The sequence below is a fragment of the Ananas comosus genome, linkage group 14 (genome assembly GCF_001540865.1).
Source record: "Ananas comosus cultivar F153 linkage group 14, ASM154086v1, whole genome shotgun sequence".
Classification (NCBI taxonomy): domain Eukaryota; kingdom Viridiplantae; phylum Streptophyta; class Magnoliopsida; order Poales; family Bromeliaceae; genus Ananas; species Ananas comosus.
In genome coordinates this window covers 11,536,736-11,563,498 of record NC_033634.1, presented here as the reverse complement: position 1 = coordinate 11,563,498, position 26,763 = coordinate 11,536,736, and the positions used below count along the sequence as shown (strand labels likewise).

Genomic DNA, 26,763 nt, shown 5'->3' with positions numbered 1-26,763 from the left:
CATGCTTAATTTTAAAACAAACTTTTTGAAATTGCAGCTTACATTCAACTAACTGTTTAAAAATTTTATTGAGTTATTGAAACCAAACATTATCGGATTATGCGCAATAAAGGAACTATGAAAAAAAAAAAAAAAAAAAAAAAAAAAGACTTACCAAATATTATCGAATTATCAAAAATTATGTTTAAGCTAAGTACAAGGGATTGTTCATATAATATAGTCTAAAGACTTAGAAGTGTAGTCATGACATGGTCCATTCCTAATAAAAATTGCATCTGCTATGCTAGGAGACACAAAGTTTGTTTCAGTCTAAGAATATATAACCAACCACAAGCTTAACAATAGCCTATAAAACCAACTGTTACTAGAACAAGTGGCGAAGGGCTTGGTCGTTGATATTCGAGGTCCCAAGTTCGAATCCTAGTTGATTCACATTTCCAGCTAAGTTTATTTCTAAATGAAATAAACGAAGCGGGTAGCGTGCTACCTATCTCTCAAAAAATGAATTAAAATACGAAGGTGAGGTAGAGGGACCTCCGAATAGGGCAGGCAACTGAGCGAGCCGGCTCGTGTTCCACTCGCGTTCGGCTCGATATTCAGCTCGCTCGAGCTCAGCGCGAATTAATTTCAAGCCGAGCTTGAGTATTACTGGGCTCGCTCGAATTAGGCTCGAAAAGCTATATATATATATAGAGAGAGAGAGAGAGAGAGAGAGAGAGAGTTGGACTAGAATACTATTGATAGCACAAGATCTTTTTTGCTATCAAGTTTTTAGCTATTGGATCAATTTTTTCATCATTTTTAACTATTGGATTAAATATTATAACCTAGTGAGAACTACTCAACCCTAAGAGACTCGATAGCACAAAGCGTTTGATACTATCGATAGTATAGATAGTATAGAAAAAGTCCGGCTACTATACTATCAATAATACCAAATGCTTTGTGCTATCAAATTTTATGCGTTTAGATCTATCCCTTTAACCATTTCCATCCATTAGATCAAACTATTAAACTAACCAAACACTCAATCCTAAGAGATCACTGTCATTCTAACCACACATCCCTTCACCTAAGAGCCGAAAACCTAATAGCAAGTGGTTGGTATTTTAAGAGCGTGTTTGGTTCACTTCTCTTTTACCCTGGAATAAGAATCCGAATGGGTGAATCCGTTTGTGGATATTTGGTACGCGGGAGTCCCATTCCGATTTCGATTCCCGAGTGGAATGAAAATCCCCCAATCACCTCTTTTTCCAATCCGGCCTAAGAGGCCGGATTGGAAGTTGAATCCGGATAGAATTTATATTTATTTGGATTAAATTTATTTTTTCAAATTTTTTAATTAAAATATGAGTTTAAATTTAGAAATTAAATTTTAAATTTTAAATTTTAAAATTTAATTAGAACTTGAATTAAAAATTAAAATTTAATCAAGTATTTCGAATATAACTTATGAATTTGAATTTAAATTAAATTTAAATTTATATAAAGTTTTATTCAAATTTTATTTAAAAGTTAAATTAAATTTATGGATTCAAATTAAAATTTAAATTATAATTTTAAATTTGAATTTGAATAAATCGAAATTTAGTTTTATATTTTGAATTATCCACTCAACTTCAAAGTTTAATTTTTTTAAAAAAATAGATTTAAAAGTTTTATGTAAATTTTTAATATTTAATTTTTAATTTGAATTTAAATTAATATATTATAAAGATAAAATTAATATATTAATTTGATTACGTTTTTTATATTTATCTGAATTAAACACCGACAATGGGAATGATTTATTCCGATTCCGATTCAGGTGATGAACCAAACAGAATTAGGTAATGAGTCATTCCGATTCCGATTTCGATTCCAGCTTATTTTGATTCCGATTTCGATTCCGACTTCGAACCAAACGAGCCCTAATAGTATAGTAAACTAATTTTATATATATATAATATGGTATATATATATAGAGAGAGAGAGAGAGAGAGAGAGAGAGAGAGAGAGCGCTAGGCTAGAATACTATTAATAGCACCAATGACTTGGTGCTATTAAGTTTTCTACTTTCGAATTAAAAGATATGTGGTTAAGATGATGTGTACCTCATAGGGTTGAGTGGGGTGGTTAGTTGATAGTATAATCGAACGGTTAAAAATGATAAAAGGGATAAATCTAACGGCAAAAAATTTAATACCACCAAATGCCTCGTGCTATTGATAGTATCCCAGTCGGACTATATATATATATATCTCCTTATAAAAACTACACATTTTAGGGTGGGCAATTGTTAGCCCATACACGACTTTCATCACTTAAACTCCGAAATATTTTTTTCAAATTCTATGGGAAGTAAACCATGCTGGGATATATCCGTAGTAAAATTTGNTATATATATATATATATATATATATATATATATATGTTAGGGCTACTATACTCTCATTAGTATAGACCCTTTTATCCTTTTAAATTTTTAATCGTTGGATGTACGATTAGAATGATAGTGTTCCCTAAGATTTAATAGGTGGTTGGTTGAATAGTATGATTTAATAAAAGAATAAATGATGGATTTAACGGTTGAAAATTTATGAGTATAAAAGGGTCTATACTCAAAAGAGTATAATAGCGGAACTCTATATATTATATAATTATATATAAAATATATTTTAATTATGTAAAATAATATATGTTATGTAGTTTATATATGTATGTAGAATTTAGATTATTGGGCCCACAAAACCAAACTAGCAAAATTCTACTCTAATTGCTCTCTTTTTTTTCGCTTGCTCACATAGTCGCTTTCCGTAATTTTTTTAATATTATAATATCGTATTTCATGCATTCATTTTATATGTTGAACTATTAGATATTTTTTGTATCAAATTTTAGATAATGTTTTTTAAAAATTAAACAATAGATTGTACAATGTTAAGAATTTCAAGCGGCTCGTTTAGGGCTCGAGCTCGCTCGACTCGAAGTTAATTAGGTTTGCTCAAGCTCGGCTCGAATTAATTTCAAGCCGAGCTTGAGCCTAAATTTAGGCTCGAAATTAATTTCAAGCCAAGCTTGAGATGAGGTTAGCTCGCTCGATCTCGGCTCGTTTCCACCCCTACCTCTGAACCATATTAACAAAAAAAAAATCAAAAAATGAAATAAAATAAAAATAAAAAAATAAAAATAAAAATAAAAAAATAAATATTTAAGTTTCGACACTGTCAGAACAAGATTAAGGGCCCGTTTGGCCTATCTTCTGAAAATGTGATTTCTGAAAAAGTGATTTTGGTTGGGAGAAGTGATTTTGGTTAAAAACTGTAGAGCGTTGGGCTGAGTTTAGATAAAAGTGATTTTGAAAAGTTATTTGGTAAAATTTTTTTGATGTTTGCGTAAATTAATATTTTTATTAAATTTTATTTTAAAATAATTTAAAATCTAAATTTAAATTAGAATTAAAATTAAAATTTTAAAATTTTAAAATTTTAGTTTTCTGATTCTGGGGCCTTCAAAATTAGTTTTCTGATTCTAAAAAGCAGAATCAGATTTTAAAAGTGAGTTTGTCAAACGCTCTATTGAGCCGAAAATCACTTTTCAACCCAAAAGCGTTTTTTAAAAGTTAGGCTAAACACCCTCTAAGAAATGGCGTAGGACACGATTTTATAGCATTAGAAAAGAAAAGAATAGGCCTGTTGCACAAGTTAAATCAATATTTAATGTAACCAATCTACCAATTTAATTGCTACTGGTCAGTAGCCCATATTTATTCATCTGTCTTATAACTATTTCTTTTAATACTAAATATATTTTTTTTAAAGAATTAAACTCTAATGAGATAATGAAGTGTGAGATGTACCACCTACGATAAGGTGTACATACAGATTGTAAGTATCCGCCTTTGTACAAGTAATATTTTCTCCAAAATTGTACATACTCAAGGCTAGACGTATGTATAACACTCTCGGTTTTCAAATTGTGGATTTACTTTAATCTCAAAATTTTAATCTAATGTATTAGAGGGTATGTGCTATAGAAATAATTGTATCTCTTCATAAAGTGGTTATTCTTATAAAAAGATTTGTCTTTTCATTTGATGTAAAGATATATCTTTTTACGAAGAAATATGTTTCTTCACAGAGAGATAAATCTTTTGTGAAAGAATATATCTTTTCGTTATTTGTGAAATAACGTGTCCTTTTATGAAAGAATATAATTTTAACAGTTGTGTCCTTTCAGCGTAATCATTCACCTCCTATAAATAAGAAATGTTTGAAGGCTTCAAGGGTAACATAATCAATCATTTCTCCTTCCTAATTTTTCATATTGATTCTTAAAATAAAAGTTCTTAAAGAAAAGTCTTCAAATGTGCTATTTGCAATCTTTCGGTGGTCTTATTGTATTTTGGAGGCGATTTGCTGGTAACTCGGCAGTATACATTCGAGTGAGGACAAATTTCATCTTAAAGAAAGTGAACTTATGCGCCTCAAGATCATAATTTACTTGATCTTCATTCGTATTTCCCAACATTATCTATTTTTGCGCATCTGTATTTTTTTTTTTTTGATTAAACAGGGGTATACCCTATTTTAACAAAGTCAGAACAGAGAGTATATGAGCAGTCTAGTAAGGCGAAAAAACAGAACGGCAAGAACAGCATGGGTTGATCGCAATCAAGATCTAGGAGCAGGAACCCAGAAACCAAAAAAAACCAAAAACCAAAAACCAAAATCAAAGCCCCAAAAAACCCCAAAAAGCGCACACTCCTAGATGCTGTCCATGTCCCCGAGTGCGGCTTTCCATGATCGCACCGTGCAGAGAATGTTTTGGCTCCGGAAGGTAGGCTGCTTGAGTTGATCTTCGAATAGTCTCTTTTTTCGTTCATTCCATAATTCCCAGCATGAAGCCGTGAAGAGGAGGTCGAAATGGTCCTTGAATTGGCCAGAGAGTAGATTTCTAGCTCTATATGCGCATCTGTATTGATAGCGCATGATAGACGGTTCATCCAGTTCCCAACTGGCCAAGTGTTATAGAAGTAGGTGTTTACTTGTGGAAACTACATGGTACTTTACTGAGAGCTTAGAAATTGGGTCAATGCAATTACTTAATTAATGCATATATGTCAATATGTGTATTAGTATATACTGAAATTTTTTTATGGAAAAACTTCAAACACGCCACTTGTGGTTTCACTCTTTCTCACTTTAGTACCCTGTGGTTTAAAGTGTATCAATTTAGTACCCTGTGGTTTCGCATTTTCTCACTTTAGTACCCTGTGGTTTAAAGTGTATCAAGCTAGTACCCTGTGGTTTCGCATTTTCTCACTTTAGTATCTGTGGTTTAAAGTGTATCAAGTTAGTACGCTGTGGTTTCGCACTTTTTCACTTTAGTACTCAGTGGTTTAATATTTCATTAAGAGAAAAATAAAACCACAGGGTACTAACTTGATACAAAAATAAAATCACATGGTACTAATTTGATACAAAAATAAAATCACAGAGTACTAACTTGATACATTTTAAACCACAGGGTACTAAAGTGAGAAAGTGCGAAATCATATGGTACTAACTTGATACACTTTAAATCATAGGATACTAAAATGAAAAAGTGCGAAACCACAGGGAGAGTTTTTAAAGTTTTTTTATTTTTTATTGAGACATATACCATGCACTGAGTTCAGAAGTCTTCGGACATCCAAATCGTCGATCGGTCGACCGTGTCAAATTCTCTCTCTCTCTCTCTTTTTTCTTTTTCTTTTTTTTAATGGGTTAGTAGGCTATAAAGGATTATTTTTTAAAATCTTTGGCATGGTGTTTCTAAATGTATTGCCTATATGTTAATTTCAAACCTTTATTATTCATTAGTCTAATATCTAGTCTTAATCATCCTGCTAAAAGGTCAAAAAGCTTTTGAATATTAAAGCATATATAGCTACATTTCTGTTAATTAAAGTGCATAATGGTGTCTAAAAAAAGACTAGAAATTAAGAGATGAACTTGAAAAGAAATTAAAAAAAAACATGAAAGAAGTAAAAGACAACTATAGTAGTTATCGCCTGGTTATATTAAGTTGCTTGGACCATGTATGTAGCAATAAATATATATTTCAACCAAGATGACTAATAAATAACAACAACTATAATAATTTTTTTTTTTAAAAAAAATATTACTATGATGTAGCACTGATATTATATCAAACCAGGATGTTAAATGATACATTATGCTATTGTCTAATGCAATTGATTGGTAATACAATAAGGTTGGGGGTAACTTAGCACCCTTTTAAAAAATTAAAATAAAATTTGTGACTAGTTCAAGAAAAATTTTTAGGATAAGGGCATTCATAAAAAGAAAAAAAACAAAAAGTCCAGTAGAATCCTGATGAATGTATCAAAGTCTCTGCTATGGGTGTTGACTTAGGGGAGGAGTAAAAAAAGGGTAAAAATGTGGAAAACACATCTTAACTATAATCTATTTTACCGACTGTCTTTAGAGTAAGTGACAAAAGACTTGGTGGTTGGTATCCGACACCCAAGTTCGAATCCTAGTTGATTCACATTTCCAGCTAAATTTATTTCGAAATGAAATAAATGAAGCGGGTAGCGTGCTACTTATCTTTCTCAAAAAAAAAAAAAAAAAAACTATAATCTATTTTGATTGAGCTATCTAGTTTTTTAAAAAATTTAATTTTATTATCTAATTTTTAATTTACTTGATTTGAGCTAATTAGTAATTTTTTAACTTCAAATTTGTATGCACCCTTTATCTTCACGAGTTTAGTTGGTATATTTATAACCGCAAATTCATTAAAGTAGATAATAAGTAACTTAAATTTTATATCCTGTGAGTCATCAAATAATTTAAATGAAATAAATTAAAAAATTAGATTTAAAATTCGTATATGTGGATAATAAATGCTAACCAACTATTCTAAAAATACATATCGACAGAAACAACGAATCCATCACGTTTAATAACTTCACCACAGCACTTTCGAACTTTGACTCCACTCAATTCATCTGAACGTTAGGTTTATTTTTAGCTCTATTATTGTTAGATTAATTGTAGACCACAGTCCCACTCAATTTACTAGTTTTCTTGATGTATTATTACGGAATAGAAAGTTGGACTTATTTTTAACTAATAATAAATAGCCAACAGTATAGTCCGCACGAATTGAGCTCCTATATTTTTAAAAGTAACAATACTTGTAGGTTTTCGGTCCTTAGATTAAGAAATATACGGTTAGGATGATAATGATCCTCTAGAGTTGAGTGAATGGTTAGTGGAATAACATAATTAAGGATTTCGGTCTTTAAATTAAGAAATATACGGTTAGGATGATAATGATCCTGAGTGAATGGTAAGTGGAATAACGTAATTAAAGAAGTAAAATTTAACGGTGAAAAATTTATAAATACTAAATGCTTGACGCTTTTAAGAGCACCGTAGTCGGACTGTAGTCGGAGCTATCTTATTATGAAGACTGTTCCCATCAAAGTTTTGTTCCCTTTTATCCTATCAAATTAAATTAACCAACAGCAACATCTACCAGAAACAAGAGGAGAGAGGGAGAGAGAGAGGGGGAAATCGATCTAGAGAGAGTAAATGGCGCCACCAAGCTATTTGAATGCGGTACCTCCTCCTCCCCTCCTTCTCTACCTGCTTGTTCTTAGCCATGCTCTCCCAGTTACCACTCTTGCTGATCAGAGCCATGCAGTCAACAACATGACTCGAGGCACCACCCTTAGTCCCGGGGGTTCAGGTTCAACCGCCGGCTGGGCCTCCGCTTCCGGCGACTTCGCCTTCGGCTTCTATCCGCTCGACCGCTCCAACTCCTCCTTCCTCCTCGCCGTTTGGTTCGCCAACACCGTCCCTCCCACCCTCACGTGGTTCGCCAACGGCGACAACCCGGTCCAGCCCGGCTCTCGCCTCGACCTCACCGCCGACGGCGAACTCTCTCTCGTAGACCATTTCGGCAGAGAGGTCTGTTAAATTATACGAAGCAACCATTACTCATTCTTTAACGCTATATTCGGTATGGAAATAAACTGAGCCGAACAAAATAATTTATCCCCGCTATTCCGCCGAACGCCGAGCTTGGGTTAGTAGCGAACGATGTTTTTATATATATATATTTATTTTTTATATTTAACAAGGTCTGGAACGCCAACGTCACCGGCGCCGCATACGCCGCACTCCTCGACGCCGGCAACCTCGTCGTCATGGGACCTAACTCCTCCGGCGTGCCGCTGTGGCAGAGCTTCGGCTCTCCGACCGACACGATGCTCCCGGGCCAAGTCCTGACCCGGGGTGCAACTCTCCGGTCACGGCTCTCGGACTCCGACTGCTCCAAGGGGCGGTTCCAGCTCGTCAACAGTGAGACAGGCGATCTCGTGCTCGTCCCGGTCAACGTGCCGACGGGCATGTTCTACGACGTCTACTGGCAGACTGGCACCGCCGGCAATCAGACTCAGCTCGTCTTCTCGGAGTCCGGCCTTCTGTACTTCAATCTAGGAGACGGCCATGGCGCCGGCTCGGCGGCTCTCAACTTCACTGCCAGCGCCTCTCCCTCCACCGCAGACTTCTACCACAGAGCGACCATCGACCCCGACGGCGCATTCCGGCAGTACGTTTATCCGAAGCCGGGGTCGGCGAGAATTCGAAACGCAAGCAGCTGGCCGGAGGAGTGGACGGCGGTGCTGAGCATTCCCGCGGACGTGTGTCGGATCCAGACGTGGACCGGCAGCGGCACCTGCGGGTTCAACAGCTACTGCAGGCCGTCGTCGGGGCCGAACCAGACGTCGTCGGCCTGTCTGTGCCCGCCGCAGTACTCGTTCATCGACCCGTCCCGGCAGTACAGAGGCTGCGCGCCGGATTTCGCCCCGCAGAGCTGCGCGACAGACCAGGCGAGTTTATACGACTTCGTCGAGATGGCCGACACCGATTGGCCGTTCGCGGTGTACGACTACGATGTCTACTATCCTGTCGACGAGGCCCGTTGCAAAGATTATTGCTTGCGCGTTTGTTTCTGCGGAGCGGCCGTCTATCGCGACGGATACTGCTGGAAGAAGAAGCTACCGCTCTCTAACGGAAGAAGTGCGAGCTACGTCGGCGGGAAAACGCTTTTAAAAGTGCCCAAAAACAACAACAACAACTCTCACTACATGTTCCCGCCCTCGCCACTCAATACTAGTACTAGTACTAGTACTAGTACCAGTACTGTTGTTGTGGAGAAAGAAGAAGGTGAACTGATTCTAGCAGGGTCGCTGCTTATTGGGATCTCCGGGTTTCTAAACGCAGTTTTGGTAGCCGCCATTGCTCTAGCAATTTGCAACTATCGCAGTCGGCAGAAGAAGCAGAAGCCAGTGTCGACCGATCCGACCATCTCCGGCCTAAACCTGCGCGTTTTCTCCTACAGAGAGCTCGAAGAGGCCACCGACGCGTTCGGAGACGAGCTGGGCAGCGGAGCCTTCGGTACCGTGTACAAAGGGATGCTAGCTTCTGAATCAAACACAGTAATCGCGGTGAAAAAGTTACGTGATCTGGCGCTGCGCGAGTCGGAGAACGAATTCACTAACGAGGTGCGCGCGATCGGCCGGACCCACCACAAGAACCTGGTGAGGCTATTCGGATTTTGCAACGAGGGGACGCATCGGCTGCTGGTGTACGAGTACATGAGCAACGGATCGTTGACGAGCTTGCTGTTTGGACCTGAGAAGCCGAGCTGGAGTAAGCGAGTCCGAATCGCCCTGGAGATTGCCAGAGGCTTGCTCTACTTGCACGACGAGTGCAGCGCGCAGATTATCCACTGCGATATAAAGCCTCAGAACATACTGCTGGACGATAATTCGGTAGCCAGGATCGCCGATTTCGGGCTCGCGAAGCTTCTTAAGAACGACCAAACGCGAACGAGCACCCTTTGCATCAGGGGGACAAGAGGATATGTCGCGCCGGAGTGGTTCAGGAACACCGCGATCACCGCGAAGGTGGACGTCTACAGCTTTGGCGTCGTGCTGTTGGAGATAATCTGTTGCAGAAGGAGCGTAGAGATCGACATGGCCGAGGATAAGGCGGTGTTGGTGCATTGGGCTCACGAGTGCCTCAAAGATGACAAACTGGACCTGCTGGTGGAGAGCGACGAGGCGGCCTTGGCGGATATGACTAGATTGAGCAGGTTCATATTAGTAGCCATTTGGTGCACGCAAGAAGATCCGTCGCTGCGACCGTCGATGCAAAAAGCGATACAGATGCTAGAAGGGCTTGTTGCGGTTGCTCTGCCAGCTGAATCCGTCAGATTTTAATCAGTTCTTCATAGCTGAAATTGTGTTGTACTGCACTGTACTGACGATGTTTGAACTTTGTACGCACTTCGATACGTGCGCTCAATCGTCGGAAAAGGTTTGTGTAACAAATTGCAAGTTTGCGAGTTTTAAATTCGTCAAGAACTTTTCCTCTGGCGTCTTAAAATCCTTCTTAGAATCAAATTGTTCATTTGGTTAGCTGCACGAAACAGACTCGAATTTCTTGCAAAGCGGGGCTGGCACGGCCCCTCAATATGTCTTCTCTGTTGCAGGGAGGTAGAGACACTCAACCACTTGTTCTTCCTATGCCCTTACGCCAGGTCACTTTGGAACCGTCTGCTTCGCCGACCGCTGGTGCTCCAAATGTTGACGTCTGACTACGCTGCTGAGTTAGCCGAACGCTGGAGCAGTCTGCTAGAAATCTACTCTCTGGCCAATTCAAGGACCATTTCGACCTCCTCTTCACGGCTTCATGCTGGGAATTATGGAATGAACGAAATAAGAGACTATTCGAAGATCAACTCAAGCAGCCTAGCTTCCGGAGCCAAAACATTCTCTGCACGGTGCGATCGTGGAAAGCCGCACTCGGGGACGCGGACAGCATCTAGGAGTGTGCGTTTTTTGGGGTTTTTTTTTGGTTTTTGGTTTTTTTGTTTCTGGGTTCCTGCTCCAAGATCTTGATTGTGATCAACCCATGCTGTCCTTGCCGTTCCTTTTTTTCGCCTTACTAGACTGCTCCTGTACTCTCTGTTCTGACTTTGTTAAAATAAGATATACCCCTGTTTAATCGAAAAAAAATTCGTCGAGAACTAAATTGAACCAAAAACAAAATAAGCTGAACCGAATTGCGTTTGCTTGCGGTCTCGAAGTCAAATTTTCACTTTTAGAGGAAGGCTGTAAGCCTGTAACAGAGTGGAGAATCTGTCATCTGTTTCATTACTCCTTCCTGCTTCTTTTTTCGCTGCTCGAAACTTTTCTCTTTTTTTTTTTTTTCTGTCAGAAATTGTAATGAAACTACAACTTTTATAAATTATTTATAAATAAAAAATCTTAAATTCTTATTTTTTGAAGGTTTAGTCAACCAAAAATCTCATATAGAGTTTTAGTAACTATATAAAAATTTTAACAAATTACGTATAATTTTAATAATTCAAAAAAAATTAGCAATCTATTCATATAATTCTAACACAAATTCTAATAATTTATGTACAAAATTCACAAACTATCCTAAAAATTTCACAAAAAATTTACAAATAAAAAAATTATTTATCCAATTAGAATTTTTTTAAGGATTATTTTAAGAAAAAGTACTTGAGGGCCCCGCGCCGATCATCTTCTTTCCCTCCATTTTATTTGTCGCCTTTCCTTCCTCTTCGACCTCCGAAAGAGCCCTATAAACCCTAACCCTAATTCCAACCCTAAAACCCTGATTCATCTCCCTCAACTCCCTTCGTCTTCCTCCTCTAGCTCGAGTTTCGTCATCCATGGACTCCGAGGGCATCGGCGGAGCGCCGGAGGAGGAGCCAAAGAAGTCGAATCGGGGCAAAGCCAAGCAAAACCCTAAGAAGGCGAAGGAGAGCGTCCTCAAGCAAAGTTGCTCCTTTTCCCTCAATAAATGCTTCTCGTTGTGCTCCATTTCTCTTCGATTTCGCTGTTCAAAATCGGTTCTTGCTATGTTTCTCGTTTCAGAATCCCCTGCGGAGTTCTTTGCCGAGAACAAGAACATCGCCGGGTTCGACAATGTAAGTTCTGCATAGAATTGCCTTACTGTTTGCTGAAGGTGCTGTTGGGAGAAGCACCGTAACAGAGTTTCCCAAATAGCTCCTCTGTATTCGTCCGTAGCTAAAGCTTGAAACCTTCGACAGTTCTACTATGATAGGACGCTAAAATGAGATTGTGATACGCAAAACAAATGCTCCAATTTGGAGCTTTTGATTGTACTGTAGAGAGAAGCTACTTGGAGGATGTCAATTTTATGCTTCTTTTAGTGGCACTGCGCAAACCACATTTTCTCAATGGTTTTTTGCAATTGTTTGATCAAGTTGTAATCTTGCTATTTCCAGCCCGGGAAGTCGCTGTACACTACGGTGCGAGAGCTTGTTGAGAACTCCCTTGATTCAGCTGAGTCCATATCTGAACTCCCTGTAATTGAAATTGCAATGTAAGTGATTTTGGATAAAGAATAAGGTTGTGTGTAATGATCTCTTCGTTGGATTCATGGATTGTGGAACATAAGCTGGTTGTGTTCGATTTGGGCAGTGAAGAGATTAATAAGAGCAAGTTCAATACGATGATAGGTCTTGTTGATCGTGAGCGCGTTGATGAGGAGCTGTATGATGATTTTGAGTCTGCTAAGGCTCGTGAGGTGCGTTTTGCTTGTACTTACAATGTTGGGAAACTTCGGAAACCCCTACTGTGCTATGACCTGATTCCACTTCATCAACCTGCAGTTCAAATTGTAGTACTTTACTGCAGTTGAATGTTACTGTGGTTGAGCGCCATTTAAGTCGAGCATGTGGAAAGTCACACAGCTTGTTAAAACATTGCACTAACGGTTAATTTCTTAACTATAGTGAATTCTTGATCCTCCTTAGTTATAACGGTTTAATTAATCACATGATCACCACATGCTCAATTTAACAGCATTCTATATCAGATCCCACAGGGCAATAGGAACAAACAAACACATGATGGTAAAGCATTGCAATTTTAACCTTGGAGCGTTAAAATGTAATAAGGCTATACGATGAGAGCGTTTTGAAGTTTTACCTTTTGTCTATAAAGGATAATGATGGTAATGTGATTTTTAATCTTTCCGTTCTTCTACTCTTAGTCCTGTAGCTGAATTTCTATGTTAAAATGAATGGAAACGTTCATGTTGTCGACAAGTTACGGCCATGTAATCACTCTTCTCTTTGTGATATTGGGTTAGATCACTTAAGATATGTTATCCAGATATTTTTCATCCAATTTAATGAGAATTTAAATGAAGGACTAGGATTATATAGGAATTTGGAGGTTCGTATTCAACTGCAGAAGCTGGAAGATTGATGACAAGACTGAAATGTACTTACAGTTTGAGGATCCTTGGTGCAATTTGCTCTAGGATAGAAGTATGACATCTGCTTGCTTCAATTAAGAGTGGAAATAAGAGCGAAAATACTGTATTCGAATAACTTGGCCTTCTCATGCTTAATAATGTCGTGTATGTAGATTAATGTGTAATGCAAACGGGAATTTTTTTCCCCCATAAGTATATGCTTTCTTGATTTCTATATACCCCAATTTTGGCATCCTCAGAAACGCCTAGCGAAAGAAGCTCGTGTTCAAGAAATTCAAGCCAAGAATATTGCTCTAGGGAAGAAGTTCAAGGAGCCTTCAACAGCAAAAGGAGCAAAGAGCCGGGGTGAAGCTGCTTTTTTCAGGGTAACTTGTAAGGTATGGTTGGAAAATGTATCGGCTAGCTTCCCACATGTTGAAGTACCATCTTTAGTTCACTCAGGATTTACATTCCCTCTATTGTAGGATAATGGGAGGGGAATGCCACACGATGATATCCCAAATATGTTTGGGCGAGGTATTTACTGTTACCCTGGTGACAATTCCAGGATGGATATGATTACCTATAGAATAATTGAAAATGAATTTGGGTCTTGTCGCTAAAGGTTGTTTCCCTTGGTCTCTGTGCAGTTCTGTCTGGCACAAAATATGGTCTAAAACAAACTCGTGGGAAATTTGGACTTGGTGCTAAGATGGTAAGTACTCAACTCTATCCGTATTCCTGCTATATGCTGATCTGGATAAGTGTATCTGGTTACTAGCTGTGGCTTGAATGCTGGAATTATGTCTGTATTGGTGCTGGGAAAAAAATAAAAAATCGAATCTGAGCTAGCTTACATGAAATTTCTTTCCAAATTTGCTGCCAAGGATATCTTTACAGCATATGATTACAATTTGAATAGTTTTACAATACGAGTACTTTTGTTTTGTTGCCACTCATTTCTTTCTGTTGCTAGACACTATAACCAAGTTATTATTACGTTTTTGCCTGCTTCTCTTATGGATCTAATTGCAGAATGGAACAGGCACTGATTTGGTCCAAGATGAGCACTGGGCTTCCGATTGAGATTACATCATCTATGAAGGGACAAAATTATGTTTCCTACTGTCGACTGGATATTGATATTCATAAGTACGTATTAATTGGTGGGCTAATTGTATGTAATGACTCTTTTAGTCATTCTATGGTCATCATGCATTTTAAGTATATCCTGCATTCCTGCTATACAGGAACATTCCTCATGTTCATGCACATGAGAAAAGGGAAAACAAGGACCGGTGGCATGGAGCAGAAATTCAAGTTATCATAGAGGGTAATTGGACAACTCACCGTGTAAGTAGGATGATCAAGTACAGAAATACATTAGCGAGATGTTTACATGTATCCCTACAATAGCTTCAATTTTGATGTATACCCCTTAAAATCTGAAATTTCATATAAGCCCTTCAGAAACATAGTTTCTTACACGTGCACCCTTATATCTGTAGAAATGCCTCTCTATGAAACTCTTGTTCATACAAAAACCAACTTCTCCTGTAAATTGGATGACACCCCAACTCAAAATAAGAATAGTTTTGTAAGAAATACTCTTGTGAGGAGCATATTGGATGATTGGATTTGAAGGGATATATCTTAAGTGGGTTGCACTATCGCAGGGATATATTTCTCGAAGCCCTACATGCTTTAAATAGATGTCAGTCATGATTGTTCTTTGTTTGAAATATGCAGTCAAAGATACTTCATTATATGCGGCAGATGGCTGTTATCACCCCATATGCTCAGTTTCTGTTTAAGTTCATCTCAGACACAGCAGAGTAGGCAATCCTTAAAATTATTTTCATGTCTATGTGCTTTTAATTTCCAAAATGATATCTCTAATATTCTCCCATGATGTTGCAATACGCAGAAAAACCGTGACTGTAAGATTTGCACGACGTACGGATGTGATGCCTCCAGTTCCCCTTGAAACAAAGCACCATCCTTCTGCTGTTGATTTACTACTTATCAAACGGTTGGTTGCAGAGACTTCAAAGCAAAATCTTCTGCAATTCCTTCAACATGAATTCGTGAATATTAGGAAGTCTTATGCCGAACGATTAATTGGTGAGAGCTCTAACTTAAAGCCATGTATGGCTATTTCTTGTCTTTCCTCAATTTCATGACTGCTGGTAAAAAATATCTGTTACTGGAGATTCATGAATTATGTACAAATGAAACATCATGCCATGATTATTTCGTTTTATTGTATGTTATTATGATTTCCCTTTAGTTGATGGCATCAAGCAGAATTAGGGGCATGAATAACTGACGTCATGCGCAATTCAAATATATTAAGCATAAGTTTCGGCTAGTATGGTACCTTAGTGATCTACTCTTTGATTTGCACTAGCTAATTTCCTTGATTAGTGAATAGTGATGTCTGGCTCAAATATTCTGTGATATTTTCATTTGAGAAGGCATATGCTAGATTAGCTTGATTGAATGTAAGGAAATATTGTTGTCTACTGTCATTTGTTTCATTTGTATGATTTAATTGAGAAGGCAGTGTTAATTAACAGTGCAGTAACTCAAGTTAACAAAATTTTTAATTCATTGTTTGTTTGGTGCTCCTACCCTGTACTTTATTGTTTAGTAAGGTTAGGTAGCGTCTCCCGATACCCACATTCATAGTAGATGTTTTCCTTAAAAGGAGGGGGGAAAAATCCTTATTCTATCAAATGCAGCAAAAAAATGTGACGTTTATATTTTTTTGGGTTAAACCAGGATATTCTAGGAATTTCTCCAGCTAGAATTGTTTTGTCCCTTCCTATGTCCCTAGTTTTCCTCGCAATCATTACAGTTATCTCGATAATAATCACTATTATTTCTATAATATGAAATGAAATGTGTAATCGGTTTTGTACCCAATTATCCTGGGATAGCAGGATATCTGAGGGATAAAGATTAAAAAAAAAATCTCTGGATAGTTCGGTCCAAACAAATGCACATAAACTCTTTAGTTCTTTGTATTGGAGTCTGACAAATCTGCTTTTTATATCCAAAATTTGGAAGCCTTTGACATTGCATTATTCCATAATTTGTATCCAATGATGATGCATGGCAGTGTGGTTTGCATGTAGTCGTGGATGTTATTTCCATGAAGTCTATTAAATGATATTGTTATAAAAATTTCTGTTATATAGGGGAGATGGGACCAGACTTCAGTTCGAAAATGCCTGTAAAAAGCCTGACATCTCAGCAGATAGTTCGGATACAGCAGTTGTTTCGCCAGGCTAAATTCGATGATCCAAGTGGAGATGTAAGTACATTTTCTTTTTTTCTTTAAAAAATTTCATCACTAATTTGTTTCCTTCCTTCTGCTCTAGTTTACCCTATTGTTAATTTGTTATTTAAGAATAAATGTGAGAATTACCGGATCTACAGTGCCTTAGTCCTGCAGGTGAATACAATCTTCGTCTGGGAATCATAAAGGAGCTTCAGCCTGACTTGGTTGCTACCTATGCAGGCAGGTTGGGCTTATTCGTTAGGCTGAAATGATATACTGCATTTCTGATTTTTCCTTTGAAAAGAAAAATATCACTCTGGTTAGGAGTGTTATAAATTTCATATAATTTAGTGGATGTAGCATCGTGAAAAGCAATTTCCAGTTGTTGATAATAACTGTAGTGTCTTCTGTCTGCCTCTTTCTTTCATGGTAGTCCTCAGGTATTTGAAGGCCATCCATTTATCGTAGAAGCTGGAATTAGCCTGGGAGGGAAAGATGTCAAACAGGTAGTATATTCTTTATAATTGATAATCTTTTTTTTTGGATGAAAGCTCGTCTAATACTAGATCCCTTATATAAAAAGCAGCTGGCAATTAAACTCCTATATGTTTGCCATTCAAAGTTCTATCCATTAACATCATAGGAGATTAGGGTGTTGATAATCCAATTTGAAAATCTCATTTGAAAATTCAAGCCCTACATGTACAATTTGCACTAAAGAGAAAGGATTTTATGCTCTTACCCTGATTAGGCATATGCATCCTCGTTCTAACTCTTTTGCAGGGTCTAAATATTTTTCGGTTTGCAAATCGCATACCACTTCTTTTTGAACAAGGTGCTGATGTCATCACAAGAACTGCTTTAAAAAGGATCAAGTTAGTTCACTCTTTCTTCTAATTTTTCTACATTATTGTCAAAAGTAAGTCTTGCTAGCTACAGTAAGGTAATTATTGTTTTCACCATTTCATTTTCAGTTGGAATAGCTACAAGATAAACCAGATGCAAGACAAAATCGGCGTGTTTGTGAGCATCGTAAGCACAAAAATACCTTTCAAAGGAACAGGAAAGGAATATATTGGAGATGACATTACTGAAATTTCTTCCGCTGTCAAGGTATGTTGACTTTTTCGCCAGTCAGCTATTCAGCAATGCTGCCTAATCTACATCCTTTTATTTAATTTTCCAGTCAGCTATTCAGCAATGCTGCCTTCAGTTGAAATCAAAGATTGTAAAAAGACTCCAGGCTCGTGAACGGCAGGAAAGGAAAAGGAATCTAAACAGGTATGGATTTTCTTAAAGTAGCACAATTTTATGCCACAAACTTAGTTAATACTATTGTTTACCGACAGTTTTCATTTGAGCGTCTGGGAAATTTTTCATGGACGATCTCGTGGTTGGTATTAGCATGGATGTGTTGGCTATTCTACCTTGTGGAGACTAATTGACTTGATTCACCTAAAATTATCTAGACTTTAACAATTTAATTTGGGAAAACTTCAAATAACAATTTAGAGCATCGGTGATCATGTTTTGGATTACCTTAATTGCAGGTATATTCCTGATGCATCAAGGGCTGTCATGGAGGTGCTAGAACAGATGGCACATAATCGCGAATCAAAGCGGCAGCGATACGACAAAGAGGACGAAGAACTCCTTGATAAAGTAGCATCTGAGGAGATAACAGAGAAGACTCTTAAAGAGTGTCTTACTCAGCACGTCGAACAGGTAATATCACAAATGAAGTCCATACAAGGACTATTAATAACAGATTGGTTTAGTATTCCGTGGTCAAAATTTAATACTTCATAATATTTGTACTAATCCCAGACATTTGTTCGTCTTGATGTTCTAATCAATCAGGTGGATTATGAGATGGCATTAGAATATGCGACGCAAAGTGGAGTGAGCGAGGAGCCTCGAGAAGCTATTTATTTGAACTCCCTTGAAGGCTCACATAATTACATCGACTTTCATAGCCCTATTTTTGTTTTCAGATTGATTACTTAGGCAATTTCTTTCTCCACTTAAGAGACATTCGTGCTACTAATGTGAATAAAGATGTTCCAGCATGGAATAAGACCCCGCTTATTTGATCTCAAGTCACAGCTGAAAATAGTTGGTGCTCGTTTGGTTGGGCTTGTAGAACTTCTATCTACTTCAGGAAGCAGCAGCTGGGTATTCAAAAGCTAAAGCAAGCTTCTGGGTTTCAGAAGTATAAACTCCAATTTGAATATTCTACTTCTACTACCGCGGGATGTTTAATGAAAGCTGTCGGTGCTTCGAGCAATTCTATTCAAACAGTACGTCTGCAAAAGTTCCAGGCTAAACAAGCCCTTAGCCAGATAGAAACAAATGAACAAGGAACGAACGTTGTTGTAAACCTAGTTCAGTTGGTGAAAGATTGTGTGTTAAGCTGTGGCTCTTTTCTTGCCTATTGTATTCCTTTATTTTCCAATTCAAACATGTCTTGATTAATTTATCGACATAGTATGAAATTGAGGATTTCTTTTCCTTTTTCCTTCACTGTAATGATGGTTGTACCTTGCTGCGTCTAATCTCATACAAGATGTATTTCCCAGTTGGTGAAAGGTTGTTTTATGTGCAATAGGTCATTGGATCCAATTAGCTCCGATTTGGGGTATTTTTTGTTTGCAAATGGAAGTATGAAATTGTACTCTGAAAACGGCATAGATTGCGGTACATAAATTGGGTTAGTTTAAACTCAAATTTAGAGGTTTGTTAATAAACTTTTAAACTGTTGGATGTGATCTACATCATGCAAGAGTAGAATCATACCTTTTTTTAAAAATCTCTTGTAATGAATAACGAGTATTTTAGCCAATTGCTTATGTGCCTAGGTGTTGTGTTTCCTTGCAGGAAATTATTTATTTATTTATTTATTTTAGTAGCAGGTTTTCAAGTGATTTGTATCACATCCAATGGTTTAAAGTTTCATTCTAAGACCTTTCAGATTCTATGGGGTGTTTGGTTGGATTTAATCATGAATGCAGTATCCTTCCAAATGCGTGTAGTTGAAAATGCAGAAGATGTTACTACACCTAATTTGTTTTGTGTTATGGTTTTGTTTGGTCTCTTTTGGATGCATAAATATCTCATTTATTATATCCTCTTAATTGACAATAAAAAGTATAATAAAATATTTAACCACCTAATAGGTGAAATATGTTATTTTATCAAATTAAGTGATTTGGCAAGAAGTAAAAAATCAAACTTCTTATTATAGAAAATTTTTATATCGAATCAGATTCTTATTGAATAATTTATTTCGACATCCAAACATGATCTTTGGTAGTATGAATATGTCATTATTTTCTTCTTAAATTGGATAATTTGATTCTTTGTCAGCCACTGGAGTTAAATTTATATCTAATTTGAGTGTAATTTTGACTACAATGCAGTTGTAACTGAGCTCTCCTAAATGATAAACTTTGATTGAATACCAACAAATAACGCAGCAAACTAAACTCGGCGCCGTTCACCGGAACGGCGCCGACTTTGCTCTTGGATGCCGACTTCAATTAGAACGAGGAGGGCATCAAACTAATAACGGAGTTAGAGTTAGCGTTGACTCGCACACTATTAGCGATCCACGCACCCTCCATAAAAAAGAAAGAAAAAAGGGGGAAAATAAAGAAAAAGAAAAAGAAAAAGATCTTCGCAATTCCCCTCCAAAAAGGTATGATTAATTTATCCTCCCGCGTTCTTTTCTTCCTAGAAATTTTTTTCTTCTTTTTTTAAAAATTTTCTCTCTCTCTCGAGCTCTGGAAATGGTGTTAGATCTGATGCATGAAATGAGATTAGGGTTTACAAATGTCCATCTAAAATTAAATATTTGAAATTTTTAGTTAATTTCACTACATATCCGATCTAAAGTGCGCCCTTTGATGTTCATTTTGATTTAATTTTAGCGCGTTAATGATGTTTCTATTTTTTTTTTTTTAAAGGAAAGTAGTCTCTTATTTCGCGGTCCTCTTATGTAAATCATATAGTTCGTGCATGGATGGATCTACTCATTTATTTGTGGCCTCAAAATTAGAATGTATCAATTTAGATTTTGATTATGTTTTGCTACAATCCACATTTTTACTACTACTGTTTTTTTTTTTAAAAAAAAAAATTCAATGTCAATTTTTTACTTTGGAATTTTTTTTTTTTTTTTTTTTTTTTTTTTTTTTACGATTGTGTTAAATTTCTTAAAGTTAATAGATGTATTAAACATTTTTCAAGGGAATATGGTTTCTTTGGATTCGGCGCTTCCCCGCATTGCGGTGATCGGTGCAGGTACCTTCGTCCGCACGCAGTATATTCCTAGGTTAAGAGAAATAGCTGATTTTATGATTTTGAGAGCAATTTGGAGCCGAACAGAGGTGCATTGTTTCATAAATGTTTCATTAAAAAAAAAATCAAGTTATATTTTGTTAATCTCATAATTTTTATTATATATGTGTGTGCTACTTAATGTGGAATCCTCTCTTAGGAATCGGCAAAAGCTGCCGCGGAACTAGCACGTGATTTCGCCCCCAATGTAGAGGTTAAATGGGGCGATTTGGGGCTTCAAGATATAATTGAAGATAGTTCGATTGATGGAGTTGCTGTTGTTCTTGCTGGGCAAGTTCAGGTTTGAGATTCTTGAAATTTTTTTTTTTTTTTTGTGTATTTTTCATTGTTTGTAAACTATACTTGAAATTAAGAAGTCATAGTGCACAATTGACTAGAATATACTGTATAGTTTGATCATCTTCTGTGTTGTTCCTCTCACAATTGATTTGGAAATGAGGCATTTGCCGACTATCATGAATAATTGAAGTTTCCATCATATTTGGTGTTGACTCCGCTGTAGACTTGTTTTCGTAATTTCCTCCCTTAGGTATGTGATTTTCCTTTATTCGTAACGCTCTTTTATTTTAATCTTTTAACAAAAGCCCGAATATCTAAGGTTTAGCTCCCAAATTATTATATTTTATCTTCGAGCTGATCAAGAATTTTTATTAATTTCCTCACATAAATATTGATCGTCATGGCTACTGACATTGTGTCCGAAACACGCAGGTTGATATTTCACTAAAAATGTTGCAGGCAAAAAAGCATGTCCTTCAAGGTAAGAAAGAAAATGGGAAATAAATTGAAAGTCAAATGTGGAAACGTTTACTTGTTTACCACCTCAAAGCGGAAGAGATAACATTGCATTTCTAATTCAATGAGAAGGACAAAGTTAATTTGTTCTTATTATCGTCGGTTCTCTTAGTTTTCTAAAGCAGTGTGTAGAAGCTTTCGCTTTTTCTGTTTTTATCAGATTCTCTATAGAGCAAGACCTTGAGTTTTATCCTTGCAAATTTCAAATGTATAGCAATTGATGAGTTTCTAATTTATCTTTGTCATCTGCATGTATGACTAATGATCATGGGGCACAAAGAGAAACCTGCTGCTGGATGTAAGTACCTTTCGTCTCATATCTATATTTGCTAATATCCAAAAATCTGAAATATATTAACCCCGGCTTCTTTCGATACTACTCTTTCTCTGTTTAATTTACTCTTGGAGTAAGATACTCTTTACAGAACAACTCAATTATGAGGCAAAAAACTCTTTGCTGTTCCTTCTGTGGCTCATGTTTGCAGTGTTTAAGATAATATTCCTGATCACTGGATCATTATACTGATCAAGTACTTAAGTATCGTGTCCGCTGTGCCTTTCTGTGTTGACAAGATATAGGCACAAGTTGACCACTCTGTCAATTGGCACAGCTCAAAACTCTTTTTTTTTTTTTTTCGAAATTAGAAGTAACTACATTTATGGAGTACAAACAATTTGATACGGAGTATATTAAAAGCAATTGGAATATACCGGTCTCAAAGAAAAAAAATATTTCATGCCAAAGTGTATCGGCACACTAAATGAATTTGTCGGCATGGCACAACATAGACTGTGCCGACGTGCTCGGAACGACCATCCCGCCGCACTTTAAATCCTCGCACTGATAATATAGTTTTGCAGTAGTCCTCTATGTTCTTGGATTCCGCATGAACTAAATGAGTCACTCTTCCTAGTTGCTTCTCCTATCAGTAAGCTAATTAATTTTTCTGTCCAATCATCAGCGATTGCTGAGGCAGAAACTGCAGTCTCATGCTACCAATCAGTTCCTAACCTTGTCCTGAGTAAGCCGATTTGGGCTGTTGCTGAAAATTATCGATTCGAACCTGCATTTGTGGAGGTACTTGCTATCTAATATTGTGGATCTGTGATTGCTGTGTTTTATACTCTAAACTTTCTTCTACAGTCCAGGAAGTTAATTGATGGTATTGGCGATATGATGAACATCCAAGTTATCGTTGAAGGATCAATGAACAGTTCAAACCCTTACTTCTCAAGCTCATGGCGACGGAATTTTTCTGTGAGTTTACAACTAAGTCGGAATATCTGAATTATTATTTATATCTATTGTCTAGTTTGTTTCGAGGTAGGCAATTCACTGCCAATCTCTTACGAGTTGACAATTTTCTCTTAATATTTTCATGTTATTTCAAAATTTAGTTGCATGTTACAAGATGTGGTTCCCGATTCCACAGAATTTCACACTTAGCACTTCAATGATTACAAATTTGCAGGGAGGTTTCATTCTAGATATGGGTGTGCACTTCATCGCTGGGTTGAGAATGGTGAGCTTCTGTATTACTTTACGTATACTGTTAAATTCTAAGATAATTTGTTGGAATGCCTTTTGTTTGTTGGTAAGAACTAAGAAGAAGACTAATTTATTGGCCGTTTCACTGGGATCTGAAAACCTCTTGGCCATTTCATTATATTCCATCAAAATGTTTCAAAAACTATGCAATGACATCAATTTCTTTTAGGTGAACTCAAGGTATAACCTCGCTCCGTTCTACAAAACTGATTTACATTTTGATAAAAATAACTTCTAGTTATTCTGCTTCCTTTGATGATTTTTTGGATATAACATTTAGATAAAATATATGATTTGATTTGTTTAAGGAAGAGTGAGGTCTCCTACTTCAAAGCAATAAATGGAGGAAAGTCCAAAATCTATATATTTCCTAGAAATGTTGTAAATTGGTTGATTTATAGTCAACATGTGCGGAACGTTTTTAATAGTGAAATGCAGAAAAGCGAGTTAACAATTGAGTTGTTTCACCTTCGGTGTGTCCCAGTTCTACGGGAAGTTCGACCAGTTTAGGAAATTTCATAAAAGATTCCGACAAACAGTTGAGAAGAATAGGTAAGAGGACTAATTCTATGTGAGTTCATGATGCGAATGAATGGATCACCATATGCGAATCTGATAAGAATGAAATGATGCATCAATTTTTTAAACAAGAGCTTTGCTACGCTGTGACTTTTGTGCTTAAATATTCTTTCATAGGAAGATTATAAGTGGTTCATTATAGAGGAGTCAAATAAGGAATTTCATATTCAGCTAAATACGCATTCGTGTTCAGCATAGTAACTCATCATAATGTCGATTCAAATTTATTCTTAAGAATATATGTGAGCAGTTGCTTGCCTTGAAATATTAGGCCTGATGAATTTTTTATTCTGATACAGCTTGTTGGATGTGAGATAACAACAGTGTCGGCTATCTCCCGACATGTCGATGTGACTTTGCCGCCACCTGATAATATATGCTCTCTTTTGTAAGCTTTTTACTTCGTAAAATTTATGCCTCGTTTGGCACCATTGCCATTTTATTTATTTTTTTTAGTAGAACTTGTATGAATCAAAGGTGATGGCATATTGCTTGCAATCCTTGCATCAAAGGTGCTTGTTTGGCAGCAAAAAATAAAAACTTGAAACCAATTTCCTTTTTCTTCGCTTCCAAATTTGTTTTTAAAAAATTATTATCCATAACTAACCAACAATGACGACAGGATAAATCCTCCTCCTGCCGGTATTTCAAATCGTATATAATTAGTGTTTTTTTTTTAAAAAGGGGAATGGCACCAAATGAGGCCTTAATAGCTTAGTTTTTTGTGTAGACTATTGAGTTTCTATCTTACTAATAATGATGCGCGCATTGTAGCCAACTGGAAAATGGTTGTGCTGGAGTTTTTGTTATGGCAGTCTCCTCAAAATCTCCAAAGGTATGCCGAAAAATCTTCTTCTTAAACCCATTTTTGTGAGTTAAATATTTTCCATCTCTTGTAAGGAGCCTGGGATTTGTAAGTTCGCAACAAAGGATGTATTTACCGTCCCTTAAAGCAATTTTCACAAACTTGTTTGGTTTTGCGGCTTATTTAGAGATTGTTGATGCTTGTAGATATATTGGCGGGTAGATGGCACAAAGGGAGCAGTGCAAGTTGAGCGCAGCACCGATAACGGAAGGCATGGCTACTCGGTAAGAAATCAATAATAGTCTACTAACACTTTTGTCAACGAAATCAGAACAGGATCGCGGTAATGTTAGTCTAGTTTCGAGACTTCTCGTAAATCAAATGTTCCACTACTTCAGGTACTGTTTTATTCCGAAGACGGGGAGTGTCGGAAAACATTCTATCCATTTAGCGGAGTGAACGAAGAATTGAAGGCATTTATTCATGACATTTCACAGGCCAACAAAAAGGTATCATCCTTGTCCGGATATTACTGAAGCTCACGACAAAATTCGGTTTTACAACCATGTCCGATCTCTTTACGCGCATATATGTCGACGTTCCCTACACACTTGCGAATCTGTATCCCTTTTGTTTCTGCACCGAACTTGCATCTCGAACACTTTTTATATGGATGATGCAGGACGGAGTGGTCCACGAAGCTGAACCCCGTAGCTCTTACGTCGAGGGCGCTCGCGATGTTGCCGTTTTAGAAGCCATGCTTGAGTCGGGCGCGAAGCAAGGCTCTTCTATCCAGGTCAAGAGGTTCTGATCTGTTCAAACTATTATTCTTCAGATCATTGTTACTATTATTCCTTGAGATATATAATAACTCACTCCATCTGAAAAAAATTCTACTATTCAAAAGAGTTCTCAGTTTTCTCTTATTCTTTTTCTTTTCTTTCTTTTTTTTTTCCGAAGCTGGACTTTTTGAGAGACTTTATGTAATACCTCATACAAAATTGACATGTAATTGTTAAATGTGAGATATTCGGAAAGGCGAAAAGCGCGGAATAATTAACGGGACTCGAATTCAGAATCTCTTGCTCTGATACCAAGTTTAAACAATGTGAAATGATTATTACTTTTTGTAAAAGCTTAAGCTTTGATATTTAAATCCTTTTCGTGATGCATGATAATATTCTACTAGTTGCAAAATGAAAAAATATTGAAATATGATGGGGAGTTAGTAGGGGTGAAAACGAATAGGATATTATCCGAAACGTATCTGTGTTCAACAATATTCGGATCCGGTTGGATACGGATACAGATATGGTTTTAGAGAGTTAATTTTTTCCGGACATCCGAAACAAAATGAATATGGATGTGGATATCTGGACTTTAGTATTATTTTTTTTATATTCTTTATATTTTTGGATCCGTCTGGCTCAATTTCGTCCCCCGTCCCGCCTAAATCCCAATCCTCCAGAGTTGATCTTTTTTGTCTACTCCTATAATTCATTGCCACTCAAGCTACGGAGAGATGATTAATACATATTTTGAAAAAATAAGGTGATTTTTTGTATTATATATATTAAAATTATATATTTTATATGTGAAGAAATATAGTTAGAAAATAAGGTAGGAAAATAAAATAATTTTTTGTGTATGTGCACATTAATATATATTATTATTATTATTTGAATATATATTCGATCTATATTCGAATTCGAAAAAATATCCGATTATATCTGAATTCGTTTTTAGCGAATGTAGTAATAAAAATTTAGCATCCAACATTTAGCCGTATCCGAATTCGTACGCCAAAAAGAAAAAAAGATGCGAATATAATTTTGTCAAATATTCGACCGTATCCGATCCATTTTCACCCCCGTGAGTTAGATAAGAAAAATTACACTTTTTAAAAAAAACTCCTGTATGCTTTTCTATAGCTACTTTTTTTTTCTTTTTTCTTTTTCATTTTTTTTTCATTTTTTTTTTTTCCTGCTGCTGGAAAGATTCTTCTTCTGTTTGCTTTCATTGTAGCTTTTTCTTTTTTCTGCTGCTGGAAAAAGATGGTGAAAGCGTG

General features: G+C 36.7%; 3 protein-coding genes across 3 annotated transcripts; all 3 read left to right on the top strand.

The window, feature by feature from the left end:
• LOC109720364 (G-type lectin S-receptor-like serine/threonine-protein kinase LECRK3) lies at positions 7,587-11,025 on the top strand. The gene is made up of 2 exons (XM_020247414.1): positions 7,587-7,964; positions 8,138-11,025. Exons 1-2 carry the CDS (start codon positions 7,587-7,589, stop codon positions 10,280-10,282), a joined length of 2,523 nt encoding a protein of 840 aa, XP_020103003.1. The 3' UTR covers positions 10,283-11,025.
• Positions 11,625-19,196, top strand: LOC109720672 (DNA topoisomerase 6 subunit B). Its single transcript, XM_020247927.1, has 19 exons — positions 11,625-11,875; positions 11,972-12,024; positions 12,346-12,443; positions 12,542-12,647; positions 13,583-13,720; positions 13,808-13,859; positions 13,973-14,037; positions 14,368-14,474; positions 14,573-14,675; positions 15,072-15,157; positions 15,250-15,446; positions 16,526-16,641; positions 16,767-16,852; positions 17,042-17,114; positions 17,392-17,483; positions 17,583-17,721; positions 17,795-17,889; positions 18,159-18,333; positions 18,469-19,196. The coding sequence occupies exons 1-19, from the start codon at positions 11,767-11,769 to the stop codon at positions 18,613-18,615; spliced, it is 2,037 nt and encodes a 678-aa protein (XP_020103516.1). The 5' UTR covers positions 11,625-11,766; the 3' UTR covers positions 18,616-19,196.
• Positions 20,153-25,786, top strand: LOC109720690 (glucose-fructose oxidoreductase domain-containing protein 1). The gene is made up of 13 exons (XM_020247956.1): positions 20,153-20,305; positions 20,857-20,996; positions 21,107-21,247; positions 21,679-21,727; positions 22,043-22,060; positions 22,725-22,840; positions 22,907-23,020; positions 23,235-23,285; positions 24,190-24,278; positions 24,665-24,725; positions 24,902-24,979; positions 25,094-25,204; positions 25,378-25,786. The coding sequence occupies exons 2-13, from the start codon at positions 20,862-20,864 to the stop codon at positions 25,504-25,506; spliced, it is 1,092 nt and encodes a 363-aa protein (XP_020103545.1). The 5' UTR covers positions 20,153-20,305; positions 20,857-20,861; the 3' UTR covers positions 25,507-25,786.

Bases quoted from the DNA above. Each gene is read 5' to 3' on its own strand.
- LOC109720364 (XM_020247414.1), top strand. From the start codon at position 7,587: ATGGCGCCACCAAGCTATTTGAATGCGGTACCTCCTCCTCCCCTCCTT. The intron at 7,965-8,137 runs GTCTGTTAAATT...ATATTTAACAAG, and splicing joins TAGACCATTTCGGCAGAGAG to GTCTGGAACGCCAACGTCAC.
- LOC109720672 (XM_020247927.1), top strand. From the start codon at position 11,767: ATGGACTCCGAGGGCATCGGCGGAGCGCCGGAGGAGGAGCCAAAGAAG. The intron at 13,721-13,807 runs GTATGGTTGGAA...CCTCTATTGTAG, and splicing joins TTTTCAGGGTAACTTGTAAG to GATAATGGGAGGGGAATGCC. The intron at 14,475-14,572 runs GTACGTATTAAT...CCTGCTATACAG, and splicing joins CTGGATATTGATATTCATAA to GAACATTCCTCATGTTCATG.
- LOC109720690 (XM_020247956.1), top strand. From the start codon at position 20,862: ATGGTTTCTTTGGATTCGGCGCTTCCCCGCATTGCGGTGATCGGTGCA. The intron at 24,279-24,664 runs GTAAGCTTTTTA...CGCGCATTGTAG, and splicing joins GATAATATATGCTCTCTTTT to CCAACTGGAAAATGGTTGTG. The intron at 24,726-24,901 runs GTATGCCGAAAA...TGATGCTTGTAG, and splicing joins TCTCCTCAAAATCTCCAAAG to ATATATTGGCGGGTAGATGG.